This window comes from Phalacrocorax carbo, chromosome 4 (assembly GCF_963921805.1).
Source record: "Phalacrocorax carbo chromosome 4, bPhaCar2.1, whole genome shotgun sequence".
NCBI classification, from domain to species: domain Eukaryota; kingdom Metazoa; phylum Chordata; class Aves; order Suliformes; family Phalacrocoracidae; genus Phalacrocorax; species Phalacrocorax carbo.
In genome coordinates this window covers 70378134-70391391 of record NC_087516.1, presented here as the reverse complement: position 1 = coordinate 70391391, position 13258 = coordinate 70378134, and the positions used below count along the sequence as shown (strand labels likewise).

Here is a 13258-nt window from a genome sequence, read left to right as displayed (position 1 = left end):
TCCAGCTACAAGGAAATCATGGTGCAGCCCGATACAGCGGATCAGTGACACAGCACTCTGACCACACAGCTAGAGAATGTGGGAGCTTCACAATGAACAAAGACACTGTGGCCCAGCCCCTTCCCCACAAGGGGTGCAGTACAAAACCTCACCAGAAACCCCTTCAGCTGAGAAGTTAAGGTTACAGTATTCCTAGCACCTATATAAATACTTCATAGGCATAATGCCTACATGTGAGAAATAATGCTTACAGGTATTTTCAAACTATTATCCCCAGACAGATGTAACTGATAATGTAATTTCCTCTATTGTCACTGTTCAGTTTCCCCAGGAAAAACACCTACTTTACTAAGCCCAACATTGTGGTATTTCTTTTCCATTATTTTCTTCACTGGTTCCTCCTCCTTGAAAGTAATGAAGCAAAATCCACGCCTCTTGTTAGTTTTGTTGTCCATGGGGAGCTCTATTGATTCAACCTGGTAGAAGACAGTGATTTTATCTTTTATCCTGCCATTCATGCCACTTAACAATGTTTCTAAAAGGTTCTATTTGTTAACTGAAATTATTTAGACTTGAATACACTAATGTGCCTCCTTCATAGGGCTTTACATCACTAGAAATCATCACTTTAACATTACAAACATCACCTTCACTAGAAATAGTGCTCATAATTGCATAAAACATTTTTTCCTCAAACTCACAGCATCATTTGCCCATTCAGGAACTCATACAAAATACGGCACACAAAGAGTATTCTAGTTGTGCTGGATAAATAGTCTCAGGTTGGACTTTCAGTTTTAACTCAGTTAAGACTGAAGTAACCAGGTGTTTCAACCTTGAGCAGACCTAAACCTTCAAGTTTCGTATTAAAAAAGATGTAGCTTTGTACAAGCGCATAGTTCTGTTCATCCACAACACTGCTAAAATTGTATGGTAAACCAGACAAATTTTACACCTGACCACAAACACAGAGTAAAGCTCTCCTTACATATGGCACACGAGACTTCAGCCTAGGCAAACAGTATTTAAAGTCTATTGTTCAGAGTGAACTGTCTGTAAGGTATTAAGATGGCAGGTGTTTGACAACCAAATTCCCCAACAACAGCGTTGTCATGGCCTGATGCTGGCAACACCTGAGACAAATAGGGAAGCAGCAGCTGTACTAAGCTCATACAAGGCCAGCTTTTAAGGACTGCAATATTTTGTTCATATGCACCACCAAAAACGTGACAGAGACAGAGACTACACATTTGCACAGAATTTAGGCAAACTGCCTGAAACTGTGCCATAGCAGATCAGCTGGGGTGGCTGAAGAGCATCTCACCCAACTGATCAAATCAGCATGCTCCAAAACATTGCCTTCCATGTCTGTCCCAGTCAAGGCTGTCAGACATTCCATGAATCAGTTCCTGACTCTCTGACTTATCCCAGCTCCTCCTTCCAGGTCATGCAACTGAAAGCCTGGAATTAATACCCATATCATTAAAATTCTGACTAGTAAGACACATGGAGTTACACTGGCCATTAAGCCTACAGTAGCATCCACACAGGTTGCATTTGGGGCCTGCTTTTTATTACTAAATTTGTGAAGACAGAACAAGTTTTACAAGTATAAGCAGTTTATTTCACCACGTACCTCACCAAAACCTCCAAAATACTCCCTTATTTTCTCCTCAGGTGTATCTGGAGATAAACCCCCAACAAAAATCTTTTTAACAGGTTCTTTTGTTTTCATGGCTTTAGCTCTTTTTGGATCAATGACCTTTCCATTCAGCTTGTGTTCTTTCTGGTCCATGACCTGTGGAAAATTAAAACATGATCTTACAGTTCAAGTTAAATGTTTCACTGATGTTTAGAGTGAGGCCCAGTTATTTTATACTTAGGTTTTCTTAATGCTAAAAAACCAAACAGTTCCATGATTTTGATCACTACCCACTGACATAGAGAGTTCTGACACAGCTGTTCAAGAGTCACCTGGAGTGATGTATCACCCAAGGGAAGTAAGAATATAACATTTCTTAGAAAATAGTCTACAATCCCATCCTTAGACTTGAAGTAAAGAACTTTTACATTAGATATCACCAAAGGTCAATGAAGGTGAAAATTTTTTAGCGTGCTATGTCAACATTTTAGAAAGGTTAACAGCTAATTTTTGCTTGGATAAAGACCAAATCTATCAAAGCCACTGGCTCTACTCTAGGGGTTTAAACTGCAGCTCTGGGATACAAAGACTGGAAGTTCTTTGTAAATTACTGCTTTCATAGTAGTAGGCAGCAGACATTTATATACAGTATTTTTAAAGTGCTCAAGTCCAGTGGCTTGCAGTAGACTCCCCTTGTAAGGGCCCAAAGCCATACTTTGGGAATCACTGCTGGTCCTGGCTACTGCATCACAAGCAAGACTGTTTAGGAAAATACATTTCAGTAAGCATCTTAAATATACTGTATGTCAGAAACATCTTTAACAGATCATATACAAATAACTATGCATAAAATAATCTGAGTGCTGTATCTTTGCTACCCAAAACTGAACATGTTGTTTCACTGCATTAATACTACCTTATCTACGCTCTCCGATTCTTTGAAGAGTACAAAGCCGAAGCCTCTTGATCGCCCAGTGATGGGATCTAACTTCAGAGTACAGTCTACTACTTCACCGAATTTAGAGAAATAGTCCTTCAGATCTTTCTTTGTAGTGTCCCAGCTAAGGCCGCCAATAAACATTTTCCTGTTAAGACAAGATGGTTAATCTGTTAATGTGTCTTATTCAAAGTCCTGTACTGCCAAGCTTTATGAGCTCAGTTACCTAACGTAAGGCACAGCAGAATTTTATCAGTGACATTACACACACAGGCTGGCACTTTTTGAGAACTGGTTTAAATGACCATGGCCAGATTAGACAGATAAAGACTTATATGTACACAAAAGTTTTTCACCATCTTCTGCTGCAGTTGCTTACTCTGCTATCCCAAGAAACTACAAAGAGTGACAAAAAGATATTTTACTACCTCCTTGCATCCCCACTACAGGCTTAATTCCATTTAGTTATCTGCAGAGCCTCCACACAACTGCTTATGAAACAAACACAGGCAGAATAGATTTATCTGAACTGCCTTGTAAACAGAACCATTTATATACTACTCTGGACTGGACATATGCCAACATTAGTAAACTAAAACAAAGAAAATAAGTTTAGTCAAGTCCCTTTCCCCAGAAAGCAGTAAAAATACACAGTATTGGACAGTCAAAACTTATCTCTCCTCCCAAAAACATACTATAAACACCTGGTATAATCCAATACAATCACAGGAACATCTTCCCAATATACTCCCTATGGGACCGGTGTTGCTGGGCAAACATGTACAACAAATAACTCTGATTATGACTTGTACTTTGAAAAGCACACTGGAAGCTTGGAATCAAAACACAACCATCGCATCACATTAGTAAGCCACAAAAAAAAAAAAAATCAAGAACCGCTGTGTCTCAAGAGGAAACACTTCATGATTTGCATCAACTAAAAATCAAGCCAATATGCACACAAATGAAACATTCCTAGTTATTAGGCATAGGGCTTACGCACCCATTGAAATGAGGATTTGAGATGATTTCTTCTATTACTGCAAAAGATTTTACAGTGGGCTTAGAACAAAACTATGATCCATTCTGACCTATAAAAACACTTTCTACAAAGCTTTGTCCATTTTCACTGTACCAGCTTATTCCACAATCACATGCAGTTACCAGAAAACCTGAAAAACCACTGTAGCACGTTTCAAACTCCTCCACTTTACACACACAAATAGTTCTGCCAATCGTGTACAATTATATTGTATATCCACAAGTCAAACTCTCTCAAATCAAAAGCTGCTCATGTAAACTAACTCTGCTGAATTAGCTGTGCTCTTACAGTATTAACAAGAGCATTCAGCTTCTGACAAACATATCCAACCTCCATACAGATGAGGGGGTTCAGGAGGTTCAGATCTTTCTATAAAAAGTCTTGATGTTTATAAAGAGGAGCGCTGATTCCCCATCCCTTTATCCATTTTCCCATTAGTTGCAGACCTCTCTTCAACAAAGCACCAAAAGCCCTTTCCAGTGTGACATCTTATTGTCTTCAGGACCAATATAGCAAAAATGGTCCACCACCCACCAGCCTCATACCAGTACAGAGAATAATTCAGAGGATACTTTGTGTCCTTATTTTCATCCATCATTAAGGTTCTTTTCTGTTCATTTTGTATTTGTGTTTTTTTTTTTTTAAAGCAGCAAAACAGAACACATACAGAGAATACAGCATCCTATTTCTGACATATGGGAGATAGTGATATTCTAGCAGTTACTACCGAACCTACACTTTGCTACAGACATACAAAACACCTGTTTTAGTTATCAACAAACCATTAAAATAATCATACAAAGCCTGTTTTATAGTTATTATCAAACAAGCAACATAAAGCAGGGTTTTGTATGTTAATGTCACTAGGCACATGACAGACCAAAACCAGAACTTTGAAAGTGACAGTCCTCTGAAGGATTTTCTTCTTACCATGCAATAACTGCATCTGTGAGTCCAGTTAGAGCGGCAAAATATGACTGCTTCAGCTTGCCACTACAGAGGTTGACAAATATCTGCCCTACTGAAAAACTGAGGCTACAACACAAACATGAGGACAACAAACACTTAAGGTACAATGTCACAGCGCTGTCAAAAGCCTGTAAAATATGTAAATTTCCCAAACCAGTTTGGCTAATGTAAGTCACAACAACACATACAGTTTTCCAACGTAAGTTACCAGAAGCATACTGGGAAAGCTTTCAAACTTCAGACTTAACTAAACAGAGCATAGGCATCATTATGACTAGTGGCTGTGGCCTTCCTCCAACAGGCTAGTCAGGAAGTCACCTGGCAGTTGCCAACACATGGATTTCTCGAGTCCACAGTTCCTCACCAAGATCTGAGGGTATGAGAACCTGTGCACTGTTCCTTCCTGAAGACACTGTCTCTAATTCATAATGCAAAGGAAACACCGATATACCTGCATCCAGCTGCTACCAGCTGCTGTTTTCCGTCTATTCCCAAGAGAGCTGTCAAAACACTTTGTTTCCTGTACAGCATCACCCATAAGAATTGACAGGTCAAAAAAAAACCCAACCGAACTAAACTGCAGGTCAATGTATGCTACATGTAATCACTGCACCACTCAGTGACAACTTTTGATGGGCTTCCTCATGAAAACCCTTTAATGGGTGTGTATTCAAAGACAAAAAGTAAAAGAAACATGTAAACTGCAAAGATACTTAAAGCCTTTAAGAGAAGGTGAGTACTATACTCACTGTACTATAATTATATATATAAATAGTAACAGTATATAGTGTATATATTTATATACAGTAAAAACGCTAAGTATTCACTAACCCTAGCAGAACACTCAGAAAAGGTTCACAATCTCTCTTCCCTGCTCTCAGCAACATCCCAGATTTTTACAGAAGGAGGAAGACACTCAGGAAGGTTTCACAGCAAGTCTCTCCAGGACACAGTAGCTAGTGTTTCTTTATCCAGTTTATCTTCTGCCTTGAACAAAAACAGGCCTGCAGCTTGAGTTTCTTGTTGGCCTACCACGAGACAGCATAGAGCAGCAGTCTGTCCTGTAACTGGATTCATTATACATTAATTTCACCTGCTATATGAAACCAACACTACCCCATGCCAAGCATCAGGCAGAGACCCTTAGAAGATTAAAAGCTGCCTTTGTTCTTAAGCTGTCACCTAAAGCAATCTTCCTCACAGCAATTTCATGAGAAGAGGAGGAATGGTTTTGGGTAGGAAGACAGAGTGCCTCATGCCTCTCACTGAGACACAACTGATATACTGTTTACATTTGCAACATAGGGCAACACTTAAGTGATTGTAACCTTAGTGTTTAGCTACATCGAGTTACCGTCCTTAACACATGCACCGCACATTAACTTTTAAAAAAATACATCCTCAAAACCAAACAAAAGTCTGTAGTTTGGCACACATCACAGTGGATGTGTACCTCAGGGCTAGTCACTACCAGCTGCCGTGGGATTTGGTTTGACAGAGGCATGAAACTTTCCCCACTTGACAGGAGCATTTGGAACTCCGTGACAGCGCTGCTCCCACTAATTTCGAACCCGACTCAGAGCACAGTATTACCCCCCACTCCCTACAATGCCTGAGAGCAAACAAGCTACCGACCCGGGCGCACCTCCCAAGAGCACGCCGGGCCCCCAGATCGCCCTTACATTTGCAACCTCCAGGTGAGCCGCTCTGCTCCGGGGCGAGCGGCGGCCCGCCCCCCGCCGCCGATATCGGAGCACAGACCGGCTCGCAGCAGTCACTGTAGTGCAGTCCGCACACTCCGGTGCTCCCGGCAAACAAAAAGGCGGAGGCGCCCGAGCAGCGCCGCCCGCCCGAGCGCCGCGGGCAGCCCGCCCGCGCCGGCCCGGCCCGGTACGTGACGTCGCCAAGTAAACAAACAGGACAACAAGCAAGGCCGCATCAGGCCAGGCCAAGCCAAAGGGCGCCGGACCCTGCCGCCCATCTCAGCAGGACGCCGCCAAGGAGACAAAAGCCGCGGGGCGCCCGCGTCGTCCCCCGCCGCTCACCCCTCGTCCTCCTCGTTCTTGCTGGCGTCGATCTTGGCTCCCTCCGACTCGATCCCACCGCCGCCGCCGCCTCCCCCGTCGGCGCCCCCCGCCCCGGCCCCGGCCCCCGCCAGCCCCTCAGGCTGCTCCGCCGGCTCCACCGAGCTGCCTCCGGCGCCCGCCGCCGCCGAGTCCATGGCGAACTGCTGCTCCGACATAGCGCCGCCGCCGCTGACCCTCACCGGCCAGCCGGCGACCGCCCGTCGCCCCCGACCCCGCTGCGCTATCCCGCCGAGGCCCCGGCCCCGGCACGAGCCTACCGAGCCCTCCTCCTTTCGCTTGGTTTTTTTAATGGCGCCGCCACCGACCGAACCTAAAATGGCGGACGGAAGGAGCGCGACGGGCGCGGTCACATGACACCTCCTCCCAGGGAGACAGCGTAGGGCTGCGCTGTTCACAGAGCCGTTGGAGCGTCGGTTGGTGACGGTTGCATGCGAGCGCCGGGCCGCTTCTGGGGCGGCCTGCCGCCAACCGCAGCAGTTTAGGGTTTTTAGGTGGCCGCTGCGGAGCAGGGGATGGGGTGAGCGGCAGCTGGTCATGAGGCCGGGCGGGCCACGCCTTCAAACCGACAGCAGCCAGGCACCGGCACTTGCCCGACTGCCCGCCGCTGCTCTCTCCGCACCTTGCAGGGACCCGAGCTTGCAGGGCCGGCCTGCACTGAGCTCCTGGGCAACCTTTGGACAGCCTCCCAGACAACCCTGCAACTTTTGGATAGCTCCTGGAGCAGCCAGAGCTGGAGGTACTGAAACGACGCTTTTACAAAAAAAAAAAAACAAACCAACAAACCACCAATTTTGAAACTTAAAACAAATGGTTACGGGTTGAAGTAAAACTTGACCCTTAGACAAGTGGGTTTTTGTTAACAAACAAGCGTAGTAGCAAAGCCATGTTCTAGCGGTAAAAGTAAAGCCACCCAGAGGCAGTGCAGCTTCTGTATATAGCTGCACTCTAGAAAAGTTGGGAGTAGAAAGTCACATACCACTTTGGCTTCTCCCAGCAGTCATGCTGTTTCTTTAGTTTGTAGCCAGTGATGTCAGCAAGTCTTCCCTCATCCAACCTAATTGCTGAGATGACAGTAATGTCCCCAGATCTAGCACCTGTTTAACCCATGCAATTATGATAAGCAGCTCTTCTGTAGGAGAGAATACCCAGCTGCCTGAGAAAAATAAACACTGAACTTATGGTATGGAAACTTTAAGAAACCTCTACCCAGACTAGTTCCTTTAAAAGTTTGCAAGACCAGTCTCCCCTGTCAATTAGCTACTCACATTTCACCTTTCTAACAAGCAAGGTTTATTTCTGATGCATGACTAGATACTTGTGCTAAGGAAAAAAAAAAAAATCAGGCAGACTGCTGCAAGCCTTTGGCCTCAGGCAGAACGTGTAGGCTTACTTACCCCTCCTAGCTGTTCTATTCAGAAAACAACCTGCTGGTTAAAGCAGTTTCCCTTCTCTGGGAATCATTTGTTCAGGCTTTTGTTACATTGCCTACTAGCATACACAAGATGGGAAATCTGTTTTCTGGTCCAGTTGAGAAGAGTCCAGTGCAGGATTTAACTTGAAGGAACAGATCCCAACTTGCACAGAAATTAGTTGCTGACCCTGAGGTTCCAGAACTTGTAATCTCCTGCCTGGCATTGGAACAGACAGGGAGCAATTGCTCTAGGGAAGTAATTAAATTATAGCCTTGAGTATTCTAGAACCTAAGTACCTGAAAAATCTTGAAAGGTGATACAGATCTCACCCTTCAATCCCTCAAGCAGTGCTGACCTATCAGTATTAAAAAGGTGCTGCTGTAGTTCCAGATCCCTCCCTTGAGATGCATGAAATTGGCAGTATTGTGCCACAGATCACTCTTTTCTGCAGCTCACGGGAGACAATTCTGCTGTTTCAGTGATGCTAACTCAAGGCACTATGGTGTTCTCTTAAGACAGGTCAGGAAAAGGAGTGGGTTATACTGGTCTGTATACACAATAATCTAGTCTTGAGCCATTTATGATTTCCAGAAAGGTACCTGCCCTTCTATACACATAAAAGGGTAAGTTATACCACCCTAAGCAGATAGCCAACAGCAAGACTACACATTCACTTAAGTAAGCATTTATTAGAGAATCCTTTAACATGAAATTATACAAATAAAGTTTGTATAAACGCAAGTCCACATTGTGTCGTAACATGAATGGCAAAAAAAAGTAAAAACCATAAAAGAAAACTAGTTGGCCGCTATGTACAGTTGGACACAGTTGTGTCTACACTAAAAGTCTTTTACAAAATAGTCATTTCCTTTCATGAAGGCCACCCTCCATTCACTCACGATGCGCTGCAAGATGACTTTGTTGCAGTATCTCTACCTAAAAATCAAGATAAAATGTATGTCAGATCTGTGCAAGTTACTACAAGAACTGTTAAAAGGTCCATTTTCATGAACTGCTTTAAGTCTTCTATATATTCCTTTCTTCACTGTTAAAGATCATATGCGTATTTATAAAAGGTAACACAAGAGGGTTTGTTACCCATCAGTAATTTATCTTCCCAAATATAGCCATTCAGCTCATTTAGGAAGCTGTTCCAGAACAGCACACATTTGATTTAGTCTATTAATCAGGCTCTGGATCAGATTTTTTTTCCCCACTGCCAGAAGGTTTTCCCATTATTTATTTATCCATCTAAATGACTGCTGTGCAAACACAAGTCAGGTCAATTTAGTTCGAACAGTCCACGTGCATATGATCTTTAATGATTTTCCAGATTTAAAAGTTCGTTTTGGTTTGCAGATTTCACTATTAGCTATAAAAAGAAAAAAGCAAGCATTAAATCTTAAAGAATGCACACTTAAAATGAGGTTCCACAATTGAAATACAACACTAAACAGAAGACCAAATGATTAAGCTGTAAAGGCATTTATGCACTTTAACTCCTGTAAAAAACCATTTAAGTTAAGACACTTAATCTCCAAAGATTAAAAAAAAAAAAGAAGCCAAAGTCTGAAGTTTTCCACTTTAATCTTTACGCTGGTACATGAAGTTGGAAGAGACCATACCACAGGACAGCGTTTTCTGGTGTATGCCTTGCGCTCTGCCTGCAACGTGCGACCCCAGAGATAGACGTGGTCAGGGTGACACACGGCCTGCAATGAAGTTCCCGCTGGCGGGTACAAACAAGGTATAATGTCAGAGTTAGAAGACAACATTCCTGTTTTCCTTAAGTTGTACCCATTTCAGTACTTTACCTGTTAATACTTCTAATAAGTTTAATTATTCCTCTAGACCACCTGGTACACAACGCAAAACAGAAAAACTCTTATGTTTTTCTGAAGTACTAAAGAAGATAAAGTCACATTTTTACAAAGTTAAAGATCTATAGACACCGTAGGCAAAGCTGGTTTTTTTTTTTAAAAAAAGTGGTTTTTTAAGTTAACAAAAGCTTAATTAAAGGAAAAGTCATGCTACGCAAGTTTTTACTTGTCATTTGTCTATTGATCTTTAAATTAGATTAGACATACTCAGAGTGGACCTTGCACTCATGTACACACCTGTTTCCTTAAGTACTAGGTACTGCTTTAGTAGGGCTGGTAGTTGTTTTGGTGATTGCCGCCACCACGGGATGCCTTTCCGTATGTGCTTTGTTGACCTGTAGATAACATGGGGGGTGCGGGTGGTAAAAACAATACAGAAGCATTAACATCTGATACTCTGAAGGAGATTGTTCCCATACAGTTCAACAGGTCTACTCTTCAGAGCCATGTGTTATAAATAAGAGGTGTTACAGAAAGTTACTGTAACTGTTACAGTAACTTACTAAGAGGCTCGGGTTTAAAGGTGCATGCTATTAGTATCTGGAATGAGATCAGAACCACTTACCACTGTAATCTGTGTATCCCGGCCCATATCCATAATTGGGATAGTTATACCCAGAGTAGTCATATCCTCCATAGCCACTGTAGCTTTGATCACTGTAAGCGCTATTGTAGTTTCCATATCCTTGATCATAGTAGTTATTAAATCCTTGATTCCAGTTTTGTCCCTGACCTGAAACCAAGTATATAAGTCACAGAACTTACTGTTTCACTCCTCTCCTATGCCACTTCATCTAGCTTCTAGGCCAGAAATATTACCTGTAAGAATCCTCTTACCTTCCCAAGAACCCAAGAAAAGTAATTTTCTAAAAAGAATTGAGGCATCTCATTTGGACATGAGAGATGACTCGTAAGATCTTATCACCCATAGCAACGTTAGAGAAAGACAGCAGGAAACACAAAACACCACCCCACTGAAGACATACACTACAGCAGCTCCTGCTGTTTTCTTTTAACTTCCTTTTTGGATCATTAGTTGCCTGAACGCCAAGTTTTACCAGTGGATTAGTTTTACTGCATTGTGTTGGTTGCAACTGCTTGACTTTTTAAGCCTGAGATGCATTAACCTGTAACATACCAGCTGATGGTTTCTCATCTATTTGCAAAGTATAGCAAAGTGACTATCTTCCTTTCCAGCAAGCAGCTCATGGTTTCTCACCCATGTGTCAACTGTATATCCCTTCACATGAAAGGATAACTGTACTATCCATTTAGCTGTGCTGCCAACTGTGGGTATACAAAAGCACCCTACTGAAGCTTGCTACTTCACCACTTGAACACAAGCAGAGCAAGAGATTCTTAAGCTTCCACAAGCAATTGCAACCACCAAAATACCATTTACTAACAGGCTACCTTCCACATTCAATTTAAACATGTGAGCTGCATGCAGCCTCAAACCTGGAATATCCACAAACACCACAGCGTTTGGTACAGACACTTAAGCGTTTACATTCATTTTAACATCCAAAACACTCACCCCGTCCACGACCCCGTCCACCTCCTCGTCCACCAGCTGCATTGCTTTTTCCTCCTTTCTGCTGCTGCTGCTGTTGCCTGTATACCTCTTTGGGCTGTGCTACTTTAATCTCACACTGTAAAGACAGAAATTCTTTAACTCATCAAGAATTTCAAGATGCATTTGTGAGCTGCTTTCAGGGAAGCCTACAGAGATGGTCTGTTCCACATGCTACGAACAAGAACTTCCATACCTTGCCTGAACCAATTTGATGGTATCTGCTTTCTAGTAACTTCTTTACTGGCTCTTCGTCTGTGTATGTGATAAAACAGAAGCCCCTCCTTTCATTCGTCTTTGTGTCTATGGGAAGCTCAATGTTTTCAATCTGAAATCAAAAGTACCTATCAATAACGCAAGAGATCTGTAAGTAACTTTTTACGCTACCAGAACCATTCGGCAGTCCAGTGTTATGCCAACTACTTTTGACAGTTACAAATCAGCCCATCACAACACTATGGAATCATTAACATGCAGTTTCAACAACCCCTAGTTTCACATAAGCCTGAAACAGGTCTCTCCTCACAAATTCTTCTTTCTTAAGACAGAGGCAACACTGCACTCGAAAACCAGAGTTGTTCTTATATGCCATTATACAATACCTCGCCAAAAGCACCAAAGTACTCCTTAATCTGTTCTTCAGATGTATCTGGACTCAGCCCACCAACAAACACTTTCTTTGGTGGCTCCTTCCCTTTTAGGGCTTTTGCCCTTTTAGGATCTATTAACTTCCCATCCAGTTTGTGTTCCTTCAGTTCCAACACCTAAGAAGCACACAAGCAAACAAAGTCTCATCACTACAGTGACAGAGGTGGACTTTGTGCCATCGATTCACAAGAAATCCACCCACCTTCTCCACACTGGCAGCATCCTTGAAGAGCACAAACCCAAACCCCCTCGACCTTCCAGTGACTGGGTCTGTTTTAATCGTACAATCCACAACCTCACCAAACCGAGAGAGATACTCGGTCAAGTCTTTCTTGCTGGTGTCCCAGCTGAGGCCTCCAATAAACATCTTCCTGAAATGCAAGAAGTACATACGAATACGCATAAATACACGTGTGTGCACACACAGAGCTAGGTGATGCGCGGAACAAAACCACCTGTGGCCGCTGCAAAACGAAGGCGACCAGGAAGCCTCTACCACCCGGCTCGGCTAGCAAGGCCTGACAGCCGCGCCCGCTGCTCCAGGCCCGGCCTCACCGTTACACGCGGGCCGGACCTACGCGCCCCCCACCCAGCCCCGAGCCGTCAGTAGCGCACGCCCCATAGGCTGCCGATGACGTCACGCCCCCCGATTGGCAGCTCCCCTCCCCGCCTCACGAAAACTGGGTCACTGGCCCGGGACACAAAGGCGGGCGCGGCCGCTGGCGTGGGGAGACCCCGCCCCCCCAACGCTCTTGTTCCCCCCCTCCTCGCGGCCCAGGAAGATGGGTGAGAGTGAGGGAGATAGAGGCGCGACCCCCCCCCCCCCCGGCCCTACCCGTCGTCCTGCTGGTTCTTGCTCGCATTGATCTTGGAGCCCTCGGCGAACTCCTCTGGGCTGCCGCTCATCTCGGTCGCGTCCTCCATGGCGCGGCAACGGGGCTGCTCAGGCGAGCAGTGGCCACAGCAGAGACCTGCGCAGGGGAGAAAATGGCGGCGGAAGAGATCCGGGCACCGCCCGCGCCGCCCTTATATACCCGCGCCGGCAGCCAATCAGTGCCGACCTCTTGG

At 44.1% G+C, this 13258-nt stretch overlaps 2 protein-coding genes across 8 annotated transcripts in view; both read right to left on the bottom strand.

Moving 5' to 3' along the window:
* Nucleotides 1-6981, bottom strand: part of HNRNPD (heterogeneous nuclear ribonucleoprotein D) — a 10440-nt gene extending 3459 nt beyond the window's left edge. For 2 of the 5 annotated variants that reach the window (XR_010372779.1, XM_064450421.1), the window contains exons 1-5: nt 6636-6981; nt 4552-4656; nt 2559-2727; nt 1637-1798; nt 345-476 (exon numbers count right to left, since the gene is read on the bottom strand). Coding sequence is in view for 4 of the 5 variants with exons in the window: in XM_064450421.1 (XP_064306491.1) it covers nt 345-476; nt 1637-1798; nt 2559-2727; nt 4552-4656; nt 6636-6832 (765 nt within the window). In the remaining variant the exon portion in view is untranslated. Of the gene's footprint in view, nt 1-344; nt 477-1636; nt 1799-2558; nt 2728-4551; nt 4657-5041; nt 5276-5421; nt 6190-6635 lie in introns of those variants that run through there. The other 3 variants (XM_064450424.1, XM_064450423.1, XM_064450422.1) reach the window with 3 other exon arrangements.
* A 1777-nt stretch (nt 6982-8758) lies between these two features.
* On the bottom strand, nt 8759-13214 carry HNRNPDL (heterogeneous nuclear ribonucleoprotein D like). 3 transcript variants are annotated; one of them, XR_010372780.1, is made up of 9 exons: nt 13026-13214; nt 12393-12561; nt 12145-12306; nt 11739-11870; nt 11507-11621; nt 10535-10702; nt 10207-10304; nt 9715-9818; nt 8759-9025 (listed from the first exon to the last, which is right to left on the bottom strand). XR_010372780.1 is itself a non-coding variant. In XM_064450429.1 (8 exons), the coding sequence occupies exons 1-7, from the start codon at nt 13112-13114 to the stop codon at nt 10234-10236; spliced, it is 906 nt and encodes a 301-aa protein (XP_064306499.1). In that variant the 5' UTR covers nt 13115-13214; the 3' UTR covers nt 8759-9818; nt 10207-10233. The 3 variants fall into 3 exon arrangements, 2 of the variants coding, with proteins under 2 accessions (XP_064306499.1, XP_064306498.1); XM_064450429.1 differs by having other exon boundaries at nt 8759-9818; XM_064450428.1 differs by lacking the exon at nt 9715-9818.
* Between the last annotated feature and the right edge of the window lie 44 nt (nt 13215-13258).

What these genes read in the sequence shown, in the direction of transcription:
- HNRNPDL (XM_064450429.1), bottom strand. Translation starts at nt 13,114, where the DNA reads ATGGAGGACGCGACCGAGATGAGCGGCAGCCCAGAGGAGTTCGCCGAG. An exon ending in AAGAACCAGCAGGACGACGG is followed by an intron (nt 12,562 to 13,025) that starts GTAGGGCCGGGG and finishes CTTGCATTTCAG; the next exon opens with GAAGATGTTTATTGGAGGCC. An exon ending in GGGATACACAGATTACAGTG is followed by an intron (nt 10,305 to 10,534) that starts GTAAGTGGTTCT and finishes TGTTATCTACAG; the next exon opens with GTCAACAAAGCACATACGGA.